Source organism: Rissa tridactyla, chromosome 16 (assembly GCF_028500815.1).
Source record: "Rissa tridactyla isolate bRisTri1 chromosome 16, bRisTri1.patW.cur.20221130, whole genome shotgun sequence".
In the NCBI taxonomy this organism is placed as follows: Eukaryota; Metazoa; Chordata; class Aves; order Charadriiformes; family Laridae; genus Rissa; species Rissa tridactyla.
The window spans coordinates 9,001,360-9,021,671 of NC_071481.1; the positions used below are offsets into that span (position 1 = coordinate 9,001,360).

Consider the following 20,312-nt stretch of genomic DNA (forward strand, 5'->3'; position numbering starts at 1 on the left):
AATCCCTTGCTGTGAAATGCTCTTTCCCCGGGAAATACTTCTGAGCAATGCTCTACTCCCAGGTGGGCCAGGACCTTGCTCCAGGGTCACCTGGGCATCTCCCCGGAGCAGAGCCCAGCTAAGCCCCGTTCCATGGAGAATGCTGCAGGCAGAGGGGACAGGGCAGGGACTGACCCTTCTTGTTAATCCTCCCAGTTGGAAACGAGCCCACGGGAACTTGCTGTGATGCCGAGCCCCTTCTGCTCTCACGGCAGCGGTGCCAGCAGGAGAAACCCGGGGAGTCTCGCTGGGTTAGCTCATGGCTGGCACGAGAAGAAGACCCTTTTGTTACCAATGCCTGCCTGTGGCACTTCTTCACCCCTCCACCGAGCCCACGTGGAAATGGTTCGGTCCTGCAGGCTCACTCCTGCGTGATCCCTCCAAGTGCTGACGAGCGGCATCAGCGTGATGCCTCGGAGTGGGATGCTCTTGGGAAGTGATGAATATTCCCATTTCAACCTCTCTGCTGGAAAGTGGATACTGAGCAGGTGCTGTGAAACCAGGAGGGTTGGGAATTTGGTAGTGATTGAAGTTTAGCTGCCGTGCCTACGTGGTGCTCCAGCTGCTGCACATCACAGAGCATCCCTGCCCGCCAGGAGGGGCTGAGGGACCCCTGCTGCACTGCACTGTCACTTGCCCATGTTGGGTGCTGGTCACTCTTGTCCCCCCAGCCACAGGTGGCCGAGCAGGGCAGGCGCAGGTGCAGTGGAGGTGCCCTGGGGCTGTTTGGAGAGATGGTTTGCAGGTTCCTGCAGGGTTTAGCTGATTCGCTCCATCCCATCCAGTCCCAGCTCCCCCGGGGTTCTGTGTGCCAACAGTGATTTCTGCTTCTTAAAGGAGGCAGCCCAAAGATGAACTGAGCTAAAACTGCCACCTTTCAGTCCCTGGGTGCCCCACTGCTGCCGCAAACCCTGCGGCCCCTTTTGGTCTCCGTGCTGCTACAGCCATGGCAGAGAGCAGCTCTGTCTTCCCCAGAGCTGCCACATCCCACTTTTCATCTGGCAGTTACGGTCGTAAAGGGTGCCTGACCCCTTCCCGTAAGTTGGACCCAATAGCTGGCACTCTTTGGGGTCCTTCCAGAGTGGATTTTCCCAGCGGGAAAAGAGGTTGGTGAGTTGGCTCTTCCAGCCCTGGCAGCTCCAATTCGGACATGGTAGGTACAAGGACTGATTCACGGGCTACCAACCCAGGCCCAAGCAAATGACAAGTATCTCAGGGCAGGAGAGCACCCCCAGGGCACCTTTAGACCTTTAGGCACCCTGACCACCCCACTGGGCCTTTGTCATCTCCCCTCTCCCTCTTCCCTTTCCCTCTCCCCCTTCCCCAGGTCGGGCAGCAGGGGTGAGGGTCCTGCCAGGGAACTCCATGGCCTCCAGACCCACGGCCCCTTCTCCTTTCTGGCTTCAGATCACCACGAAGCACCAGTGTCCCCCTCCTGTGTGTGCTGGGACAGTGCTCTCCTCTTTCATGTCCTTGGAGACTGCTCACTCCATGGGAAAGAGATCCAGGCAATTGAAGTGAACAAGAGCCCGCTTGCAAGCCTCTTCTCCCGTCCTTCAAAGCACTCGTGTCCACGCGGCTTTAATTAAAACAGAAACATGGTTTACACCAGGGGTCCTGCATGGGGCTCCGGTTCCACCCTTTCCTGCTGCTGTGTCCTGCTGCCTTCACCCCTGTAGGACCCCACCAGCAGGCACCTAACACCCTGCTGTCTGCACCCTCAGCCCCGTCCCAGGTGGTGGTGGTCCGTCAGGAGAGCACGGGACAGAACAGTGTCACCTTGCTGTGGCAAGAGCCAGACCAGCCCAATGGCATCATCCTGGAGTACGAGATCAAGTACTACGAGAAGGTAATGCTGAGCTTGCTGCCGCAAACGGTCCCAGCGTGGTGAATTTATACAGTTTAAATCCTGCTGGTGCAATTGCTGCTATCAGCCAGCCTTGCACAAAGGACGATTTTGGAAGACTTTGTGTTGCTGTGCTGATGCAGCAAGGCTTTTGGTGTTGCTTTTCCCCAGGACAAGGAAATGCAGAGCTATTCCACTCTGAAATCCAAGGGCACCACTGCCACCATCTCCGGGCTCAAGCCTGCAACCCGCTACATTTTCCAGGTTCGGGCTCGCACCTCTGCCGGCTGCGGGAGGTTCAGCCAGACTGTGGAGGTGGAAACGGGGAAGCCAGGTGAGTGTGTGCAGTTGTGGGATGTGGGAAATATGGGACAGGGAGCACGGGGGATGGCAATTTCCTTGTCTGTGGCCATTGTTCCTCTGCCAGGAGGGAGGGTGGAGGCACACCTCCTGGGGTTTCAGGCTGCAGGGCTTGCTTGAGGTAGCCCTCCAGAGATGTGCTTATACATTAGAAAGAATAGGGGAGGAAGGACATAGCAGTTAGGGTGGGGAAGACCTGGTGGGGTCCTGAGGCTCCAGACTCCTCTCTGCGCTGGTTTGCTGTATCACCACGGCTTTCCCAGATCTGTGCCTGGTTTCCCCATGTGTAAATGGTTCCTGTACAAAAAAGCTGGGGCTGGATGGGGAATGGTGCTTTATCTTTGAAGAACATGACCCCAGTAGGGCAGGTGAGTTTCTGAGCACAGCAGAGCGCTCCTCACTCCAGCTCACCTCCTTCTTACCCTGCTTCTTCCAGTGTCTCTCCGGTACGACACGATGACGATTGTCTGGATCTGCCTGACGCTCATCACTGGCCTCGTTGCGCTGCTGGTGGTCCTAATCTGCAAGAAGAGGTAAGTGGTTTCTGGTGGTCAGTGCAGCTTGTCACCAAGCAGGGCAGGAGGGATGGGAGAACTTGGGTGCAAATTGGCTCCTCTCAGTTTGTCCAGAGCATCCATAGGTCAGCGGTTAATAAGCAACCAGGAGACTTCATTTAGAAGTCACTGTGCCTCCACCTTCCCTGGGGCAGAACCGTCTCCAGACCTTCTCCTCATGCCAGAAGGCTGAACAGCAATAGCAATAGCGATAGCCATGGCAATACCTATACCAGTATGAGGGCTGAAGGGATGGGCTAGGAGGAAGGTCAGGAGTGGAAAGAGCTCTACTCCACCAGAAAAGTCTAAGGAGGACTGTGTGCTGTTCCATGTCAGCATGGCTGAGCCAGGCATCTGGAACACACTTTTCACTGCCTAGAGGAGACAAAAGGGCAGCAGCTTTTAGCGCTGCCAAGCCTTGGAGAGCACCTGGAAGGTACCTTGCTCCAGGCCAAAGTGTCTGTCCATCAAGGCGCAGGGATGCTGCTGGTAGAGAGCCAAGTGTTAGCTGCAGCTCCTCCTGGGCTGCCGACAGCCCTGGCACACAGTCTTCCACCCTGCCTTAGGGCTGCTTGTGGGAGCAAGGGACAGGAGCACCTCTTCTGACCCTTGTCTCCCTGTGGCAGGCACTGCGGGTACAGCAAGGCTTTCCAGGACTCCGATGAGGAGAAGATGCATTATCAGAACGGGCAAGGTAGGACCCTCCCTGCTGCTGCCCCTGGGGTGTGAAGGACCTCAGCCCTGTGGATGGGCAGGGACCTGGACCATTACCCCCTGGCACTGCTGTGCTTTCCAGGGGTAAGGGGTTTGGCCACTGACTGCTTCTGGGGATGTGTCTAGGAGAGCTGAGCAGGGGCTCTGATCCCAGGGGCATCCAGGTAATGGGGCTGAAGGGCTGCACAGTGTGAGATGGGACTGCAGCACTTTCATCCCAGGTAGCAGCAGGCTAGAAGAGTGGAAAATTCATCACAGGCGAGGGATGGGGGGTTGGTGGATGGGGACAATCACACGGAGGATACCTGGGTAGCCACATCCTGGACTGCTTTGAGCACACCGCTGTGCCAAAGAGTGCCTTGGGTTTCCTTCGGGCTGCAGCCTCTGTGGCCCCTCAGCATGTCAACCCAAGAAGTCCTACAACTGCCCATCCTCTGCCCAGCTGCTGGGTGCCCCTACTTCTTGGAAGGGCTGCCTGAAAGAGCTTATCTCCTCTCTCCCCTTTGAAACCTGGCAGTGAAGTTCCCTGAGTCCAAGTTCTATGTGGACCCCCATACATATGAGGACCCCTGCCAAGCCGTGCATGAGTTCACCCGTGAAATTGAGGCATCACGGATCAAGATTGAAAAGGTCATTGGGTCTGGTGAGTCCCCAGGGCATGAAATAAACTCTTTGGAGGTATCCTGGAGCAGAGGGCTGCTGCTCAGGCACTGTGGCACCGATGGCTCAGGCTGACACAGCAGACGGCTCAGCCTGTCCTGCATGGGTGCTCCAAGGTGGCCACCCTGCTTTCAAACCTTGAACCAAGCATCTGGAGTGACAAAATACAAGAGAAATTGCAATCAAACTGTTAAGTTTTCAGAACAAAAGGGATTTTTGCATAGGAATAGGGGCTTGCAGGGAAGCATAGGGCAAACGCAGAGCTGGAACTTCACCAGCAGCATCTCAAGGGCTTACCCCAGAGCAGTGTTAGGAAGCCTGGCTGAATGACATACCTGCTGCTCTAAGAGACCCCCAGATTTGTTCATTAAAACTGGTAAAGCAAGTGCCAGTGTAATCACTGCTCTTGGCCCATTGCCTTCAGTAAAAGGTATCAGAGAGAGGTGGCTTCTGATATTTCTGACCAGTTCCCACTGGAAGCTGGAGATGGGCAATCCTTTCTGGACTCAGAGGCAGCGATGCACAAGGAGCCCAGGAGTCCTGAGGGGCTGGAGTATGCTGCAAGCACGCTGGCAGATTGGGTGATCTGTGGTGCTGGTGGGTCAGTGCGAGAAGCTGAGGAGCTCCCCATGCCCTCACCTTTCCTTGCCTTGCAGGAGAGTCCGGAGAGGTGTGCTACGGCCGTCTGAAGCTGCCAGGGAAGAGGGAGATTCCCGTGGCCATCAAGGCACTGAAAGCAGGCTACACAGAGAAGCAGAGACGGGACTTCCTTAGCGAAGCCAGCATCATGGCGCAGTTCGACCACCCCAACGTCATCCATCTGGAGGGAGTGGTGACCAGGAGTATGTGCCTGGCGCGAACGGGACCCTATGGTGGGGCAGAGTTGGGACATTTCTCCCTGTGGGCACCCTGGGAGATGGGGGTCAGGGACCACTTTGGGTGCCCTCCATCCTTTGGCTGCCCCGGTTGCTCACTAGTGAGATGTCCATTTACCTGGGCCCCCTCCACCCCACCCCCTTGCCTTCTCTTGCAGGACAAACTTTCCGTGTGGCAGTTCCTCTCCTTGCTCCGCAGTGCGCCCCAAGTCAGGGCTATTGGTTTAGGAGATGTCCTACCCATTAGCATTTATTTTAAAGGCTGCCTGTATTGAATCATAATTTGAAGCCTTCCTTCAAAAAGGCACATTCTGATGCAAAGTGTTATGCTAATGACATGCAAATTTCAGCGGGACAACAAAGCTGAGCTAGCCACATCAATAGCACCTGGAGGGAGGGGTAAGTGTCAGGGTTATTGCCACATCCCCACCCTTGTGCCGGTCCTGCGTGGTGCAGGGGTGAGACCACTCTGCGGGGCTGCAGGATATCCATGGGCCTGGATTCATGTCTCTCCCAGTAAAAGCCTGGCACTGGGCTTCCCGGAGGAAGGTGACTTCTCTGCTAACTTGACCTCCCTTGTCTTCTGCAGGCAAATTGGTAATGATTGTTACTGAATACATGGAGAATGGCTCGCTAGACACCTTCCTCAGGGTAAAGAGCTCTTTGTATTTTTATTCATCGCACATCCCCCTGGGCTGAGTGACTGGAGGAGAGGCTGGTTTCTGCTCCTCAGCCTCACGGCCGCTGTGACCCCTGCATGACAGTGGTGTGCTCTGGGCTCTCACCTCTCCAGCAGACACCAGCTCCAGGGCATCCTGGCTGGGTCCCCGAAGCAACACTGCAAAGGCAGGGCCACCTGCCGGAGCGGTGTGTCAGAGGCGCTGGGAGGGCAGGAGGTTGGCTGGGGGGACAAGAGAGACGCACTGGGTTAGAGGAGGTGCTAAGCCAAAGATGAGAGGTACTACGGGGTCAGTTTAATGACAGCAGCATCAATAGGATGCTGGTGAAAATCATCATGAACTCTGGGTTATTTCCTCTCCAGAAACACGATGGGCAGTTCACCATCATCCAACTGGTGGGCATGTTGCGTGGCATCGGAGCGGGTATGAGGTATCTGTCTGACCTGGGCTACGTGCACCGGGACCTGGCCGCCCGCAACATCCTGGTGAACAGCAACCTGGTCTGCAAAGTGTCTGACTTTGGCCTCTCCCGCATCCTGGAGGATGACCCCGATGCTGCGTACACCACCACGGTGCGTGGCTCCTAGCGCTGCAGTCTCGCTGATCCTTACTGACAGTGATTGCCCCGGTCCACTGACAGATGGAAAAGTTAGACACTCTCAAGTCAAGGTAGGCAGGGAACAAGTGGAAATAGTCACCTCATCACTGATATCTGGACCAAGAGCAAGAACCCAAAGAGCTTCTGAGCCTTAATGCATTGTCCTTAGTACAGGGACATTCCAGAACTGAAGTGTGCGGTGAACAAAGAGAAGCAGGGTGGGAGAGCAGGGAGGTGATCAGACCTCCCCAGCCAACAGCTCCTGTCCTCACCCGTGGTCCATTGCACGGGGACACTCTCATGTCCCTGCTGGAGTCCTTCCCTAGACTGTTGTCATGGCTTATCCCAAGTGGGAACCAGGACCATGAGCTGTTGACGCACCACCACCTGTGTGATAGGGGAGGAGAACTGCAAAAAAAGGAAACCTCGTGGATTGAGCTAAAGACAGTTTAATAGAATATATGGAAGAGAAGATAATAATAACAATAATGATAAAAGAATATACGAAATGAGTGACGCAATATAATTGCTTACCATCCGATGATCAATGGTCCAGCCCATCCCGAGCAGTGATTGCGGATTCCTGCCCCCCGGCCAACCCCCATTTATATACTGAATGTGACGTCTATGGTATTCCTTTGGCCAGCTTGTTCTGGCTATGCTCCCTCTCAGCTTCTATGGGGAGCTGAAAAATCCTTGACTTAATATAAGCATTACCTAGCAACAGCTATGTGTTATCAATATTATTCTCATACTAAATCCAAAACACAGAGGCTAGTAGGAATATCAGCTCTAACCCAGCTGAAACCAGGACAGCTGTGTAGCTCCATCCAGTGCTTCAATTGTCCTAGGGGCATTGGTCAGTGTTCTCGTACACTTCTCAGGAGTGTGGCCACACACTAGCTTTTCCATGTGACTCTGCCTCATTCAGGGAATGGAAAGGGTAGGAACTGGCTTTGCAACCTACATAATTTTTGTTTACAATAGGACACTATTGTCTGTGAAATAATTTTAAGATTTTCTGGCCAACATGACAGCTCTGGAGCCTGATGCACGCTTCCACTGGAGGTCATTGGAGGGCAAATGAAATACGTTGAGGGAATGTGCTCTTTTTGCACTTCTCTGGCCATGAAAGGACTTAAGTGTGCCCACCAGGCACACCTCTGGTGGGGCAAATGTTGTGGATATTCATTTCTCAATGGAGGTCAGTTTGGAGCTGCAGCTGAGGAGTCTGAGCATCGGTTTTCTGAAGGACTGGGACTAGGGAAGCAGAAAGAGCTTCGGGCTAGTTTGGGATAGTTCACAGCACTGCAGAGCAGGACCCAAAGCGGTTGCAGTTCTGAGGGATGAGTGCACAGTAGCCCAGCCTGGAGAACATGGTCTTCATGCTCCTGTCTTGACTTCAGCCAGGTGGTGAAGGGAGACAGAATGTGTCCCATCTGTGTCTTTGTGTTCAGCTGCTCCTTTTGGTTTCCCAAGGAATAACTTGATATTTCAGATCCTTTAATTCTGGGGAAGGTTCCTGCTGCTTGGTTCAAGTACAGAATCTTCTGCATCTTGGCTTTGGGACTCTCGGAGGACGGGTAAGAAGGGGCCCAACATCAGCCAGGCAGCCCATCTCCTTGTCTGTGGCCTACAGAGACACATACCGCCTGCCCTTCCTCCCACCAAACCAGCCTCTGAGCTTTCCCCCGGTGATTTTAATCCTTGCAAACAAATTTCCAGAAACAGTACGTCAATGACCACACTGGGTCAGGAAGGTGACCTGAGTGACCAGAGCCCATGAACAGACCTACCTGCTGACCCTTTCCAGTCCTGCCCAGTTTCTAGAGACATTGCCTCATGTTCCCAGTGTGAGCACAAGCAAGGAGGTCACTGGAGGGTGGAGCAGCCACTGGGCATGTTGCAAGCAGAAGCTTTGAGGTATGTTGGCACAGTGCAACTCAGTAGACCCCGTTGCTCTGTAGCAAGACTGGGTGCATAGTCTGGATAAAGCTGTACCACAAGGATGCAGTGATAGGATCAGGAGCACAAGATATCTGGCAAGGTCTCAGTCAGGGTATACCGAAAATAAAGATGATTTCTTGTTCAGAAACTTGTGATAAGATGGTGTCCTACGTTCCTCCTCTGTTGTTCTTGACCGGCTCAGGAGATGTCTTCCCAATAGAGACTCTCCTAAAGGTCACATCATTCATCTTCAGTCCCCATCAAGAGTGTGGAGAGTAGGCAGGACTCAGTTGGGTGGAAGCAACTCTCCCGAGACAGGGATACCTGAAAGGTGTTCCCAGACACGTCACACCTGCCGCAGCTGTTCTGGGAAACCCACCCCATGTTCCCTGTGCCACGACTTTCCTCTTCAAGTGGCTGGTAACCACATTTGCAGCTTAAATGTATTCTTAGCCCATTTATTGCTGATTTTTGTCAGCATGATCCTTTAATTGGACAAGTCCTCCTCTTCAGTGCTTGCCTGCCAAGGCAGTAATGGACAGGGAGCACATGCCATCGCTCTCCTTGTCTGCTCAAGTCAGGCTCTCTGCCTGCTCCCCCGTCAACTCCATGCCTTTGTGCTCCAGTAGCCCTTGACTCTGCCTCATCACTTCAAATTCCTCTCTCTTGAACACTGCCAGAATTGCGCATGAAGAAGACCTTGTAAAACAGCACAGATTTCTCCTTACTTTTCTGGAAATACCTTGAAGTCACCCTTCAGGTACGCCACTAGGCTTATCTTGTGCAGATTGCCTCCTCAGTCCTTTCCAGAAGATGCCATCCCAGCCTATTGCTTGTCTAACCCGCTGTCCCAGCTGCAGAGAGGTAGGGGTGCCTGAGCCCTGCATGCTCTGAACCTCCACTGTCGCTTACTTTTTCAGGGGGGGAAGATCCCCATTCGCTGGACGGCTCCGGAGGCCATCGCGTACCGCAAGTTCTCCTCAGCCAGCGACGTGTGGAGCTACGGCATCGTCATGTGGGAGGTGTTGGCCTACGGCGAGCGCCCGTACTGGAACATGACCAACCGGGACGTGAGTGGATTCAGAGCAGTGTGGTGGCAAGCCTGCCTCTCCTCCTGCCCTCATCCAAGCCAGCCTAGCAGGGGGTGCTGGGGAAAAGGGACCCAAAGAGCAACCCTTGCCTCTCCTCACATCCCCGCAGGGCCGTGCACAGTGTGCTTGCCCCTCAGCGGGGACATCAGTGTGTCACCCATCATCGCACCATACAGCCTTTCCCCGTGCAGCAACATGACTCCTGGCTGTGCCTGGTTGTGTGCACTGCGGGTCTCCCCATCCCCGTTTGCTGCTCTGTAAAAGCCTTTCTGCTGGCTGGAGAGCTTCAGCACATGTTGTGCCGCTTCTCCCACTCCCTGGAAGTAGTCAGGGCTTCCCTAGGATCACTGCAGCCCCGCTGCATTAGCCTGCCAGTCCCGGTGCTGGGGGTCCATCCCCTCCCCTGTCCATGTGAGGCTGCTGAGAACCCCGGGCTTGCAATACCTGGCAGCAGGCTATCGGCTTGTCAGAATCAGAGGGAGCCACTCTTACATCAAGAGTAGCATAAAACCCGTAGGAAAATGTAGGTTATGTTCCTGAGCACAACCTGGGAGGAAAATTTCCAAAAGGAGGCAATAAAATGAATATTTTGACTCTGCAGAACCACAGGATTCCTTTTTATTTTTTTTTTTTTACCTATGGGGACTATAAACCTATCTGCCTTCTCCATGCTCTGGGAGTCCTGAGAATCCCCTCTCTACTTATTATTTTAGAAAGTGGCTTTGGTGACAACAGGACATGGAGGCAGTGGTTTACACTACCTCCTCTGCAGAGTTCCTTCGAGCAGGGTTTCCTCCAGCCTTGCTGAGTACTGGCAAGTCCAGGTTGTAGAGCAACTAAATGTGAGTGCAGCTCTCGTGGCTTGTCTGCTGGAGGGAAGCTGCAATATTTCAGGCCTGTTGGGCCACTTAATAAATACGCTGTCATAGCAGTGATTTCGTGTATGTGTGCGGTATCCAGCCTGCTTCAAGCTCCCCACAGAGACTGCACAGAACTTGTCATTTAGCATGAACCTTGTGTACACCCCCTGCTTCCCCATCCGATGGCCCCAGCAGCTCACACACCAGGGATCTTCCCAGTGGGATGCCGTCCGGGGTGCTCCGAGCTGGGTGGGAGTGCAGCTCCACTTCCGCATGTGGCTTCCTTCCAGGTCATTAACTCGGTGGAGGAAGGCTACCGCCTGCCTGCCCCCATGGGCTGCCCCACGGCCCTGCACCAGCTCATGCTGGATTGCTGGCAGAAGGATCGCAGCGAGAGGCCACGCTTCTCCCAGATTGTGGGCATCCTGGACAAGCTCATCCGCAACCCTGACAACTTGAAGTGCACAGCCACCGTGAACCGGTAAGGGCTTCCTGAGCTGCCGTGATGAGCAGGGTTAGACAGCTGGTGCTGGGCAGAGTACGTGGGTTGCAGACAATAAGGGATATTTCTGTCCCACCCTAGCACCAGTGGCTTCCCTGCAATCATGGACACGCATAGTGCCCATGGACACAGGTTGTGGTAGGCAGTGGGAAGCATTCTGCACTTCAGTGCCTTGCTACCACTGTGGCATCCCCATGCCAAGGTCTGGACAAGCATGTGCAGTAGTGCCTGTGCAGTGGCGTGCCTGCCTTTACCAGCCTGCAAGCACACTCTCTGTCCTGCCCTCCCTGCAGGGCAACAGGCTCTTTGAGGTGGACCTCACAGCCTGGCCACCTAGGGCCATCACCTCTTGAGCTAACCCCTTCTGTCCTGCTCCCAGGTTCACCCAAACACCCTTCAACAGGGGTCTCCTTGACCTGGCCAGCTGTCTGACAGTGGAGGACTGGCTGGACTCCATCCGGCTGGGGCACTACCGGGACAACTTTGCCATGGCAGGGTACTCCTCCCTGGGCATGGTGATGAGCATGAACATTGAGTGAGTACCAGAGAACGAACAGCACCAGTTGGGTTGCCCTGCACTATCCCACTAGCCCCTGAACAGTGACCATCCTGCCTTGGCTTGCTTGATCTAATTGATCCCTGATGCCAGAGACACACTCCTAAGGAAATGGTGTTGAGACGTGGGACAATGTCCAAGGCTGTGCTGACCTTTGAGAAAAGGTGTGGGAGCTGTACTGAGAGGGTGTGAGTACCAAGTCACCTCTGGTGCTCTGTGGTGGCTTTCCAATGTCATCATAGGTTCATTTGTAATTTGGGTTGTAAGGTGTTTCAGAAGATCCTATAATCCAGCCTCCTGCTAAAAGCAGGGTCAGCTATGAGGTTGCTGTCTCCTTGCACTTCTCACCTTTGTTTCCCCTGCAAAAAGCATGTCTGGACCAGAGTGTGGCTGTGCCATACTGCGCAGCTTCTCTGGGATCATTGGGAAACAAATGGAGATTCTTCAGACCCCAGTGCCTTGGACTGACTCCCTGCAGCTAGGCAGGAAGGCAAAATCCAGGGCCTTGGTGCGAGTGGAAGGTCATAGCCAAGCGACCAATGCTGGGTTAAGTAAGGAGAGCTGGGAAAGATGTGTCCCACCACCCATGCTCCTCCTCCTGCTGTAAGGAGCTTGCTCTGCCACCTGTCTAGGGGGTCTCCAAGGTAGCTGATGCTTCAAGCGGCACCAGAAAAGGTGGCAACTATACCTGCTCCTGCCCTGGGCTTACATTCCCCACCTTTTGCGGTTAGCATTAGCGCCAGGGCTGGCAACAGCCTCTCTGCTTCTGAGGAGATTTGTTCCCTGTCAAAAGGCATGGGGCTGCCAGACGTTTGTTCCCATGACTCCGAAAGATGTGACAGTGCGTGCCTTGGTTGAGGTGGGGCAGGTAGAGGTAAAGCCAGTGAAAAGGAAGATGGAGAGATGCAGACAGAGGGCTGTCATGTGCATTGATTGGGGGCTGTACGTGGGGCCTTTGCTGCGGGATTGAGCTGATACTGATCCTTGTTTCTCATGCACATCGGGGAAGCTTTTGAGTGGGGAAGGCTCATCACCCATCCGTCTTTCTGACTGGGTTATCTGAGGGCATCTTGCTAAAACTGAATCCAATTTCAGAGCATCGATCTTGTCACCTACTAGCCTGTCAGGAGCGATCCCCATCCTGCTGCTGCTCCCGCCGGGGCTGTCACAGCAGCCCTGCCAGGAGGATGTGCCAAGTCAACGGCAGCCTCTCTGTCCCTGGGAGGATGCCCATGGACCCTCAGCTGCAGCAGCCTTGTGCTGACGAGCAAGCGGAGAGGAGCCCGCTGTGAGGTCCAGGGCTGGTCCATGGGGTATGCACACGGGGAGGAGCAGTGTCTCTCTGTGACCCAGCACAGGTCCAGCCCAGGGGGTGTCTGACAGTGTCCTTGTTCCACAGGGATGTTCGGAGTCTGGGCATCACCATGATGGGCCACCAGAAGAAGATCTTGAGCAGCATCCAGGCCATGCGATCCCAACTGCTGAACACAAATGGCCCCAGAAGGCATCTCTGATCACCAAATTTGCAGACCCGCATTGGGCATTCCTTAACACTTACCCTGGCAAAGGGGCAGCAGGGTGGTGAGCAGGAAAAGGGGCACCAGACCAGGACCTGGAGCGCCGCCAGTATCTCTTTGATTCCAGTGTCGGTAGAAACATAGCTTTCCAGATACCTTGATGGTCCTGCTGCTTCCTTCCCCCATCTGAATGGGAGAGCAGCCTTCCAAGCGGGCCAAGGACATGTCATGCCTCTCTCCATCCTCTCCTGGGGGTCCACACACAACTATGCAGGACACGTGGTAACCCCTCATGCAGCAGGATGGCCCCCACTGTGCCTGCAGCAGATGCAACTGCGATACCAGGAGCAGCGGGACTGGGCATGCCACAGCACACAGCTCCTTTAGATCTGACAGCTGGGGAGTCTGTTGGATCTCTGAACTGAGGAGGGCCCCACGGGCTGCCACACAGCAGAGACAACCCTGCCCCCAGTACTTCCCAGTTCCAGCGTACTCCAGCCTGGACCTCCTGAACTGCACCAGCCTGCAGGTGACTTCACGGTCTACCTCTACCAAGCCCAGGAGGGCAGGGGACAGAGTAGAAGCTGAGAGTGCCAGGAATGCCCAGCTCTGCGTGCAGAGGAGACCTCCCCGGCATGGAGGAGAGGTGGCCAGAGTCTGCTATCTGGAGCCTCAAGAAGCCCCACGGTGCTGCAGGAGACTCTCCACCTCTTGAACCCACCAGAACTGCTCTTGTCTGGATCCAGCACAGGCAGCCCGGAGCAGCCCAGGCACATTTTCTAGGGCCACAAACTCAAGTTTCTTCCCCAGGAGAAAAGGCATCTCCTGTCCTCTGTCCTCCCCAAAGCTGCACAAGAACAGAGAGGAGTGGGAGAGATTACTCCCATCTCACGTGATGGAGGGACAGAGAGACTTCTGCCAAGCTCTTCTTTGTTCTTATATTGCCCTAGAGAAACCTCATAGCTGTCTCATTGCCACGCTACCCACCTGTGCCCAGGGCTGCCGTGTCATCTGCAGAGGAGGTGGCCTGAGCAACATTTCCAGCTGCAATCACACAGCCCTACGGCTGGGGACAGGGGCTCTGGGCAAAGAGGGTCTTCAGCAGTAGCCAGCTGGGGAGCCCGGAGACTGGGCAGTTGGCCTTTCCTCCACAACTCCTCCTCTCCCCCACAGGAGCATCTCTTCTCTCCAGCTTGCCTGGTGTAGAGCAGTGGCCTCCAAAGACTTGCAGAACTGGTCTGAGAGGCTGAGGTGGCTCCAGAGATGCAGATGTGCGGGGGGTGGGGGGACAGGCTGTGGCCGGGGAAGGTTTCTCTTGGATGTAAATAGAATTTTCTATGGGTTTGGGAACTATTTTACTGAAATACGATATTACATACACAAAAATGGTCTCAAAGCACAGAAGCCTCAGTTGTGGGGCTGAACACACTGCAAAAAAAATCTTCTGGGAGCATGGCTGGGGAGGGGGGCTGCTGGAGAAGGAGAAGTGCTGGAGGGGAGCCAGGCTGACTGCCAGGGACCAGCCTGGCCCACAGCATCCTGTCCTTAGCACGGGCACCGTAAATCCAGCATCACTCAAATGCAAGTACTGGTAGGATCTGGCCTGAGGTTTGTTCTTCCCAGTGCGGTTTGGGCACGAGGGAGGGCGGGGGGAGGGTTAAAGCCATTTCTCAGCTGCAATAATCCTGTCTAAACTGGCCTTTCTGGGGCTGGCTTAGCTTTCCATCCAGGGCACTTACGTCCTGATGGATTCTCTGACTGTGGTGGGCACTTTACTTCTTCCTATGGAAGCTCTTTGCAATGGGGGACAGATGCAATGTGTTGTTTAATTTGTATTGCACCCTGCGTCCTGCACTCAGACCTGTCACACACCCGCCCTGCGGTCAGCAGCATGACGGAGGTCACCCCAAGCCCTGCAGCACAGGACGATGGGCGCTGGCTGCGTCCTCTCTTCCCAACATTTGGGACTCCCCGGAGGGTGAGTCTACCACGGACAAACCGGAGAGAGCAGAGGTCAGGCCAGTGCCACAGACCTGTGTCCTTGGGGTTTGCTGGGCAACCCTGGTAACGTGGGCTGCAGGATCTGAGGTTGGGAGCTGCCAGATGGCCCCTCTCCAGGTGGTTCGTGGGTCAGATCCTGCAGCGTGGGGTCATTGGGCAGCTCCCGGCTGCAGGGATGGTGGGGCAGGGTTTGCCTTTTCTGTTCAGAGTGTTCACCTCCTCCTGGACAATAAAACTCCTTCTTCCCATGGGCCGTCTTCTTGCCTGGTGTTGTTGCTGTGATGCACAGAGCGGCTTCACCACTTGCAGAGAGCATGGAGGCCTCCACGGCTGCCTTAGAGGCGTAGGGGAGGCAGCACTGAGATGGCCACCTAGCCACCACCTTCCTCTGCTCCAGAAAACCTCCCACGCATGACGGTTGCTGCCCTGGGGAGCAGGAGTGTCTGTGGGGTGGCCCACAGGTGCTGGTCAGTGGTAGGGTCCCTGTAGGGGTGGGGGTGTGCTGCAGGCTGGGAGAAGCCTCCCCAAAGCCAAGTCGCTGCTACACTGGAGCATCTCATGCAGGAGATCATGCAAGCACAGGACATCCTGGTGCCGAGGTTTCTCTGAACCTCGAGGGTCTCCTGCAGGTTTTCCCAGACTCAGGCTTATCCTCCCTTGGAAATTCAGGATTTTTTTTTTTAAAAGCAAAAAAAACTAAACCAAACCAAACCAAACCACTAAAACCTCAACCCTCATCCCCTGAAGTCTGAGCTGAAGTAGCTTGTAAGTGAGCTTGCAAAACCCTTCTTGTAGGCATCTAGCTGTGGTTCCAGCTGCCCTCCAGTGAAGGATTTACCAGAATGAGAGTTGCAGGAACAAAGAGAAGACCAGCATTTGCAGGAAAGAAGCATATTTTTCTTGCCATATAAAACCAAAAGGGCACTACAACACAGGGTGGGATCCACGTCACTGCCTGCTTGCATGCCCCCAGCCTTAGCAGCCCTTCAGGGATGGAGGTGACCGCCCCCAGTCCCCGCAGTGAAGCCCAGCTCCACATGCCCACTGTGGGGAAAGGCCAGCCTGGCTCCCCCACGGTGCTGTGCATCCCAGCCCTCCCAGGCACCCCAGCCCCCCTTGCACCAGTTGTCTGTGTGCTACCAAGTTATCCTGCCAGCCCCGACCAGAGCGCCCTTCAGCCCAGTCTCCGCTTTCACCGTTCTCTCCAGAGCCCCCTTTCCCGAAGCACTGGCCCCTGGGCCCAGTGAGCTGCTCCTGGGCCATCTGCCCCGTGCTGAGGGTTGAGCTCACAAGCCCCGCGCTCTGCGTCCCCCCTTACACATCCCATTTTGGTATTTGCATTTCTCGTCACTACCACCCACATGACTGCAGGATGCACGTTGCTCCTCCTGTTGCTATCCTGTCCTGGACCCACCTCCTTTCCCCACCACCTCCCAAACACATCCTTAGGCATTCGTCTTCCACCTCTCTGGCTTGCTGGAGCCTCTATCTGCCAGACGACTCAAGAAATACGGTCTGAAGGTCACCTCATCCTGCTCCTTCACGTGCATATCCAGTGCACGCAGCTGTGCAGGTTCTGCACAGACCCTCACCTCATCACGCAGACAAGGACAGCAACCACGTCGCACCTTGCTCGTGGTGCACTGCTGGCACTGGCCACAGTGGGACAGCCTGGGAACACTGGGACACGACAGTGTTCAGCGAGGACCCACATTTCACTAATTGAATTTGGTTATGAATAAAGCCAGAGTCCGCATTCTGCAAAACGTACAAAGTTTTCTTACATTCCTCAGTCCCAAAGCAAACACTTGATCCATGGAAGGCTGGATGATGCTGGTGCCTGGCTCCTTCCCCCGGGTACAGGCAGGGGCAGACACACTCAGGTAGGCTGGCCCAGATTCAGAGCTGCTCCACAGCTACTTACACCATCACCTTGTGAAAGACTGTGAGGACCATGCCCAGGGCATCACCCCACTCACAACCCCCAGGAAGATGAGACAGGGTTGTGTCCTTTTTAATAGGTGATTTCTTCCCCTTCTGGAAGAATTTGCCAGGAAAGTGCAGTCCTGGCAAGGGCCAGGCATCGGGGGCTCCTCTCCAGGACACAGAGCCGCATTTACAGACCTCATGCATTGCTCCATGTTCCCAAGGCTGAGCCCCACCACAGGCAGTGGCTGGCCAGGCTGGGGACAGGGCTGGGAACCAGGGATGCTGGCAACCAGCTCAGGATTGAAAACCTTGTGGAGAGGGCTTGAGGAACCTTTTCAGGGAGAGGAGATGGTCAAGAGGCAAACTGTTCCATTTGAGGAGAAGGGATGGAAACTGGCTTATGTATGACAGCAAATAAACCCCTTCATCAAAATAGCCATCAGGATTTTCACACTTTCTTAAATGTCTCCCAAGATACTTTTGTTCCACCTTGCACCGTTGGGAACTGGTCTTTCCTCAGTAAAACAGCTTTCCTTTTCTAGTCACACCCAGTATTACCCCAAGGTACCAATAAGTCATCTCTGAAGCATTTCATTTACAGCTGTACAGGCCAGATTTGGCTATGTCATTAGCAAGTGAGGCTCTGCGAGCTTTGTGTGCCTGGAGGTGGCAGTCTGGACTTGCAGAGCACCTGCAGAGCCCTGCATGAAGCCACCCGTCTTAGCTCCGCACCCACGCTCAGTTTGTGCCAACTTTATGCAGGTTTGCAGGGGTCAGATGCACTCCGTGGATGGTGTTAACAGATGGTGAACTCTGCTTCGTATTTACTGATATGATTCCTGTCTGATCACATACCAGCTTAGTCTGCCAAGGAAAGCTGTATTCCCAAACCACCTTCTCTCTCTGCTTTTAGCACGGTCGTTTAGCATCATGTCCAAGCAAATTACTCAGGATAAACTGATGTAAGATAGAAACATCATCCACAGCTGCTGTTTTAACCCTTGGAAGGGCTATGGGTTAAGTTCTGCACGGGTTTTGAAGTATCCCATAGGTCACGTCTTGGAAACCATCCCAAGCAGCAAGATAGCGGCACAGCTCATCCCAGGATGAACAGAGACTGACAGAAGTAGCTGCTTTGCAATCAGGGCAGGGTTTCCCCACCTTGAGCAGGCTGGGCTTGGGGAGGGATGAGTCGGGACCACAGCAACCCTGACTTTGCCGCGGGGGCCGGGAATGGGTCTGGCTTCAGAGCAGAAACACAGGGCTCTCGGGTTGGGAGGTCTCCCTCTGAGCAGTCACCTGCTGCACTCATTGGAAGAAGACAGAAATGGATGGCACTTCACCTGCCCTGTGAAGGTGCCTTCCTGTCTCCGTTGGGGTGTAAAAGGGAACCTGGACTTACCGCGACGTACCACGAGTTACATGACATGCATCCCACCTCTGATTCCAGGGCGGTCCTACTGGTCCATGGGATGCAACCCAAAGCATCTCACTCAGAGGGGAGCACCAGGAGATCCCCAGACACACACAGCCCAGCTCCTCAGGGACCCCTGACCCACCCCGCCGCCGCCCGCACAGCCTGGGATTCGTGGTTGTGCTGTGCAGCCCGTGAGCAGGATCCCCGGCTCTCTGCACTCTCAGCGGTTTGTGGGTCCCTCATCCAGCAACCCAGGCACAATCACACCTGCTTTTCTGAGCGGGCTGACAAATACACACAATATCCAGGCAAACAACAGAGCCTTCCAAATGTCCTGGATGAAAACTCCTGGAAGTTGTGTCTTGGGAAATGCCAGTGCACCATTGCTGCATCTCCTGCTTATGCTGGTCCTTCCAGCAAGGAATTGCAGAGCACCTGCAGGTGCCAGGAAGATTTCTGCATGCAAAGCCGTGAAAACTTCCCTTGCACACCGTGCTGTTTATTCTTGGAAGTAAAAAAAAAAAAAACCAACCCAAAACCCAAAACAAAACAAAAACAAAACAAAAACAAAAACCAAAACAAACCAAGAATTTTTTTACTGATTTAGAAAAGATGGAGGCGTTGCACACCGCATAGGAAACTTGTGAAAGGGGTAAAGACATTGAAAACATGTTGATCCAGATGCCCATCCACAGCACTTCATTATGCTGCTGCTGAAAGTAGGCGAAATTGTTCCCAGGCACTCACTGACCTCTTCCTGACCCGAGTCTTTCACTCATACGGATTTCTCATTACTCATCGTATGTTTAATTTCCTCCCCGCCTTCCCATCTCCCCCTCAAGAAGTCATCATGAAAAGTGGCCCTTGTAGGGATCGGACGGTGGGATGGAGAGTGTGAGTGGGGTAGCGTTCAGCAGACAGCAGCAGATAAGATATCCTTCCCAAACACAGAGAAGGGTGCAAACTAATGGGGGGGTGTCAAAGAGGAGAGGCGAGGGCATGCGGTGCAGGCGATGGTGAGCGGTGATCTTGTGCCAGGACAGGAGCTGAGAGAGCGTGGGGTGAGGGAGGCAGTTTGGGTGCACTGATGGGGCACGAGCTCAGGGACTGATGTGCGCTGCAACACCGGCAGGGCGTGCTCCGAAGGCACCATGTGAGCTTACCCTCCCAGCGCAGAGGAGAGCAGATGGAGATGCAGGAGGTGATGGAGGGGCAGGAGCAGCAGGGTTACACCTGCCCAGCGGCACTGATCCCATCCCGCGTGGACACACCGCAGGGAGGGATAAAACCCCTTTTAGTTCTGGGCTCCTCTAAACCTGTTATCAAAAGATGAGGTTCCTCATTACAATTCCTTTATTTCTCTCATATTCAGAGCTGCCAGCGAAGGGTCAGCAGCACTTATGAAATTTTCAATTCTCACAGGTTTTGAATTTACATGTTTTTTTCTGTGTCTGAGCTGGAAGAAGATTATGAATAAAAGATTAAAATTGGAGGTCTCCAATCATTTAAGAGCAATGCAACGAGCATTTATTCTGTGAACGAGCATAAGCCAAACACCGCTGCATGCATACCAAAAATCAGCAGCAAACTTCAAACAGGGACTAAACAAAAGGCTGTGCTCTTTGATGTGGCTCTCTACTGGGGTGCGGGGAGCAGTGAACCTGGGGAGCTGGAAATCTCTGGGCTCTGTAGGGTCTCAGGAGCAGAGCAACAGCCTCCTTGACTCCAGATGCTCCAGAGGAGAGACAAGTCCCACCAGCTCCATCGATGCTTTTCCATTGCTGAGCCCTGCTAAGAGCTGTTAGCGTCATACAGGAGCATCTTGTGCGAGCGATGCGACTCTTCAAGAGAGAATGGAGGGATGAGTGGTGGGAAAAGGAGGCCGACTAGGACAGATTTGGGTCAACTAGGATGTGGCTGAGAGACTTGGGAAGAGCTGAGGCAGGAGGAGGAACTGGGATGAGCTGAAGAGCACAGGGTAGGTCTGAGTGGGGCGGGAGCTAAAGTAAGAGGCCAGGGCAAGCCATGCCTGGTGTGGAAAAAGGCTTTTCATGACGAGAGGCAATGGCTTATTGAGTATAAACATTGCAAAGGGAAAAAAAAAATAAACTCTAGCAAAATGTTTGGCTTCTCTGCTCAGAGAGATGAAAACAGGATGGGACTTGC

The 20,312-nt window shown here is 54.2% G+C and overlaps 1 protein-coding gene across 1 annotated transcript in view; it reads left to right on the forward strand.

Annotated features, from left to right (window-relative positions):
- Positions 1 to 12,796, forward strand: part of EPHA8 (EPH receptor A8) — a 51,250-nt gene extending 38,454 nt beyond the window's left edge. Inside the window, exons 6-17 of the mRNA XM_054222287.1 lie at positions 1,764 to 1,888; positions 2,057 to 2,219; positions 2,682 to 2,778; positions 3,426 to 3,493; positions 4,031 to 4,156; positions 4,830 to 5,015; positions 5,638 to 5,699; positions 6,091 to 6,300; positions 9,194 to 9,343; positions 10,515 to 10,705; positions 11,106 to 11,261; positions 12,682 to 12,796. Of these exons, the coding sequence (XP_054078262.1) occupies positions 1,764 to 1,888; positions 2,057 to 2,219; positions 2,682 to 2,778; positions 3,426 to 3,493; positions 4,031 to 4,156; positions 4,830 to 5,015; positions 5,638 to 5,699; positions 6,091 to 6,300; positions 9,194 to 9,343; positions 10,515 to 10,705; positions 11,106 to 11,261; positions 12,682 to 12,796 (1,649 nt within the window). The remainder of the gene's footprint in view (positions 1 to 1,763; positions 1,889 to 2,056; positions 2,220 to 2,681; positions 2,779 to 3,425; positions 3,494 to 4,030; positions 4,157 to 4,829; positions 5,016 to 5,637; positions 5,700 to 6,090; positions 6,301 to 9,193; positions 9,344 to 10,514; positions 10,706 to 11,105; positions 11,262 to 12,681) is intronic.
- The last annotated feature ends 7,516 nt before the right edge of the window (positions 12,797 to 20,312 follow it).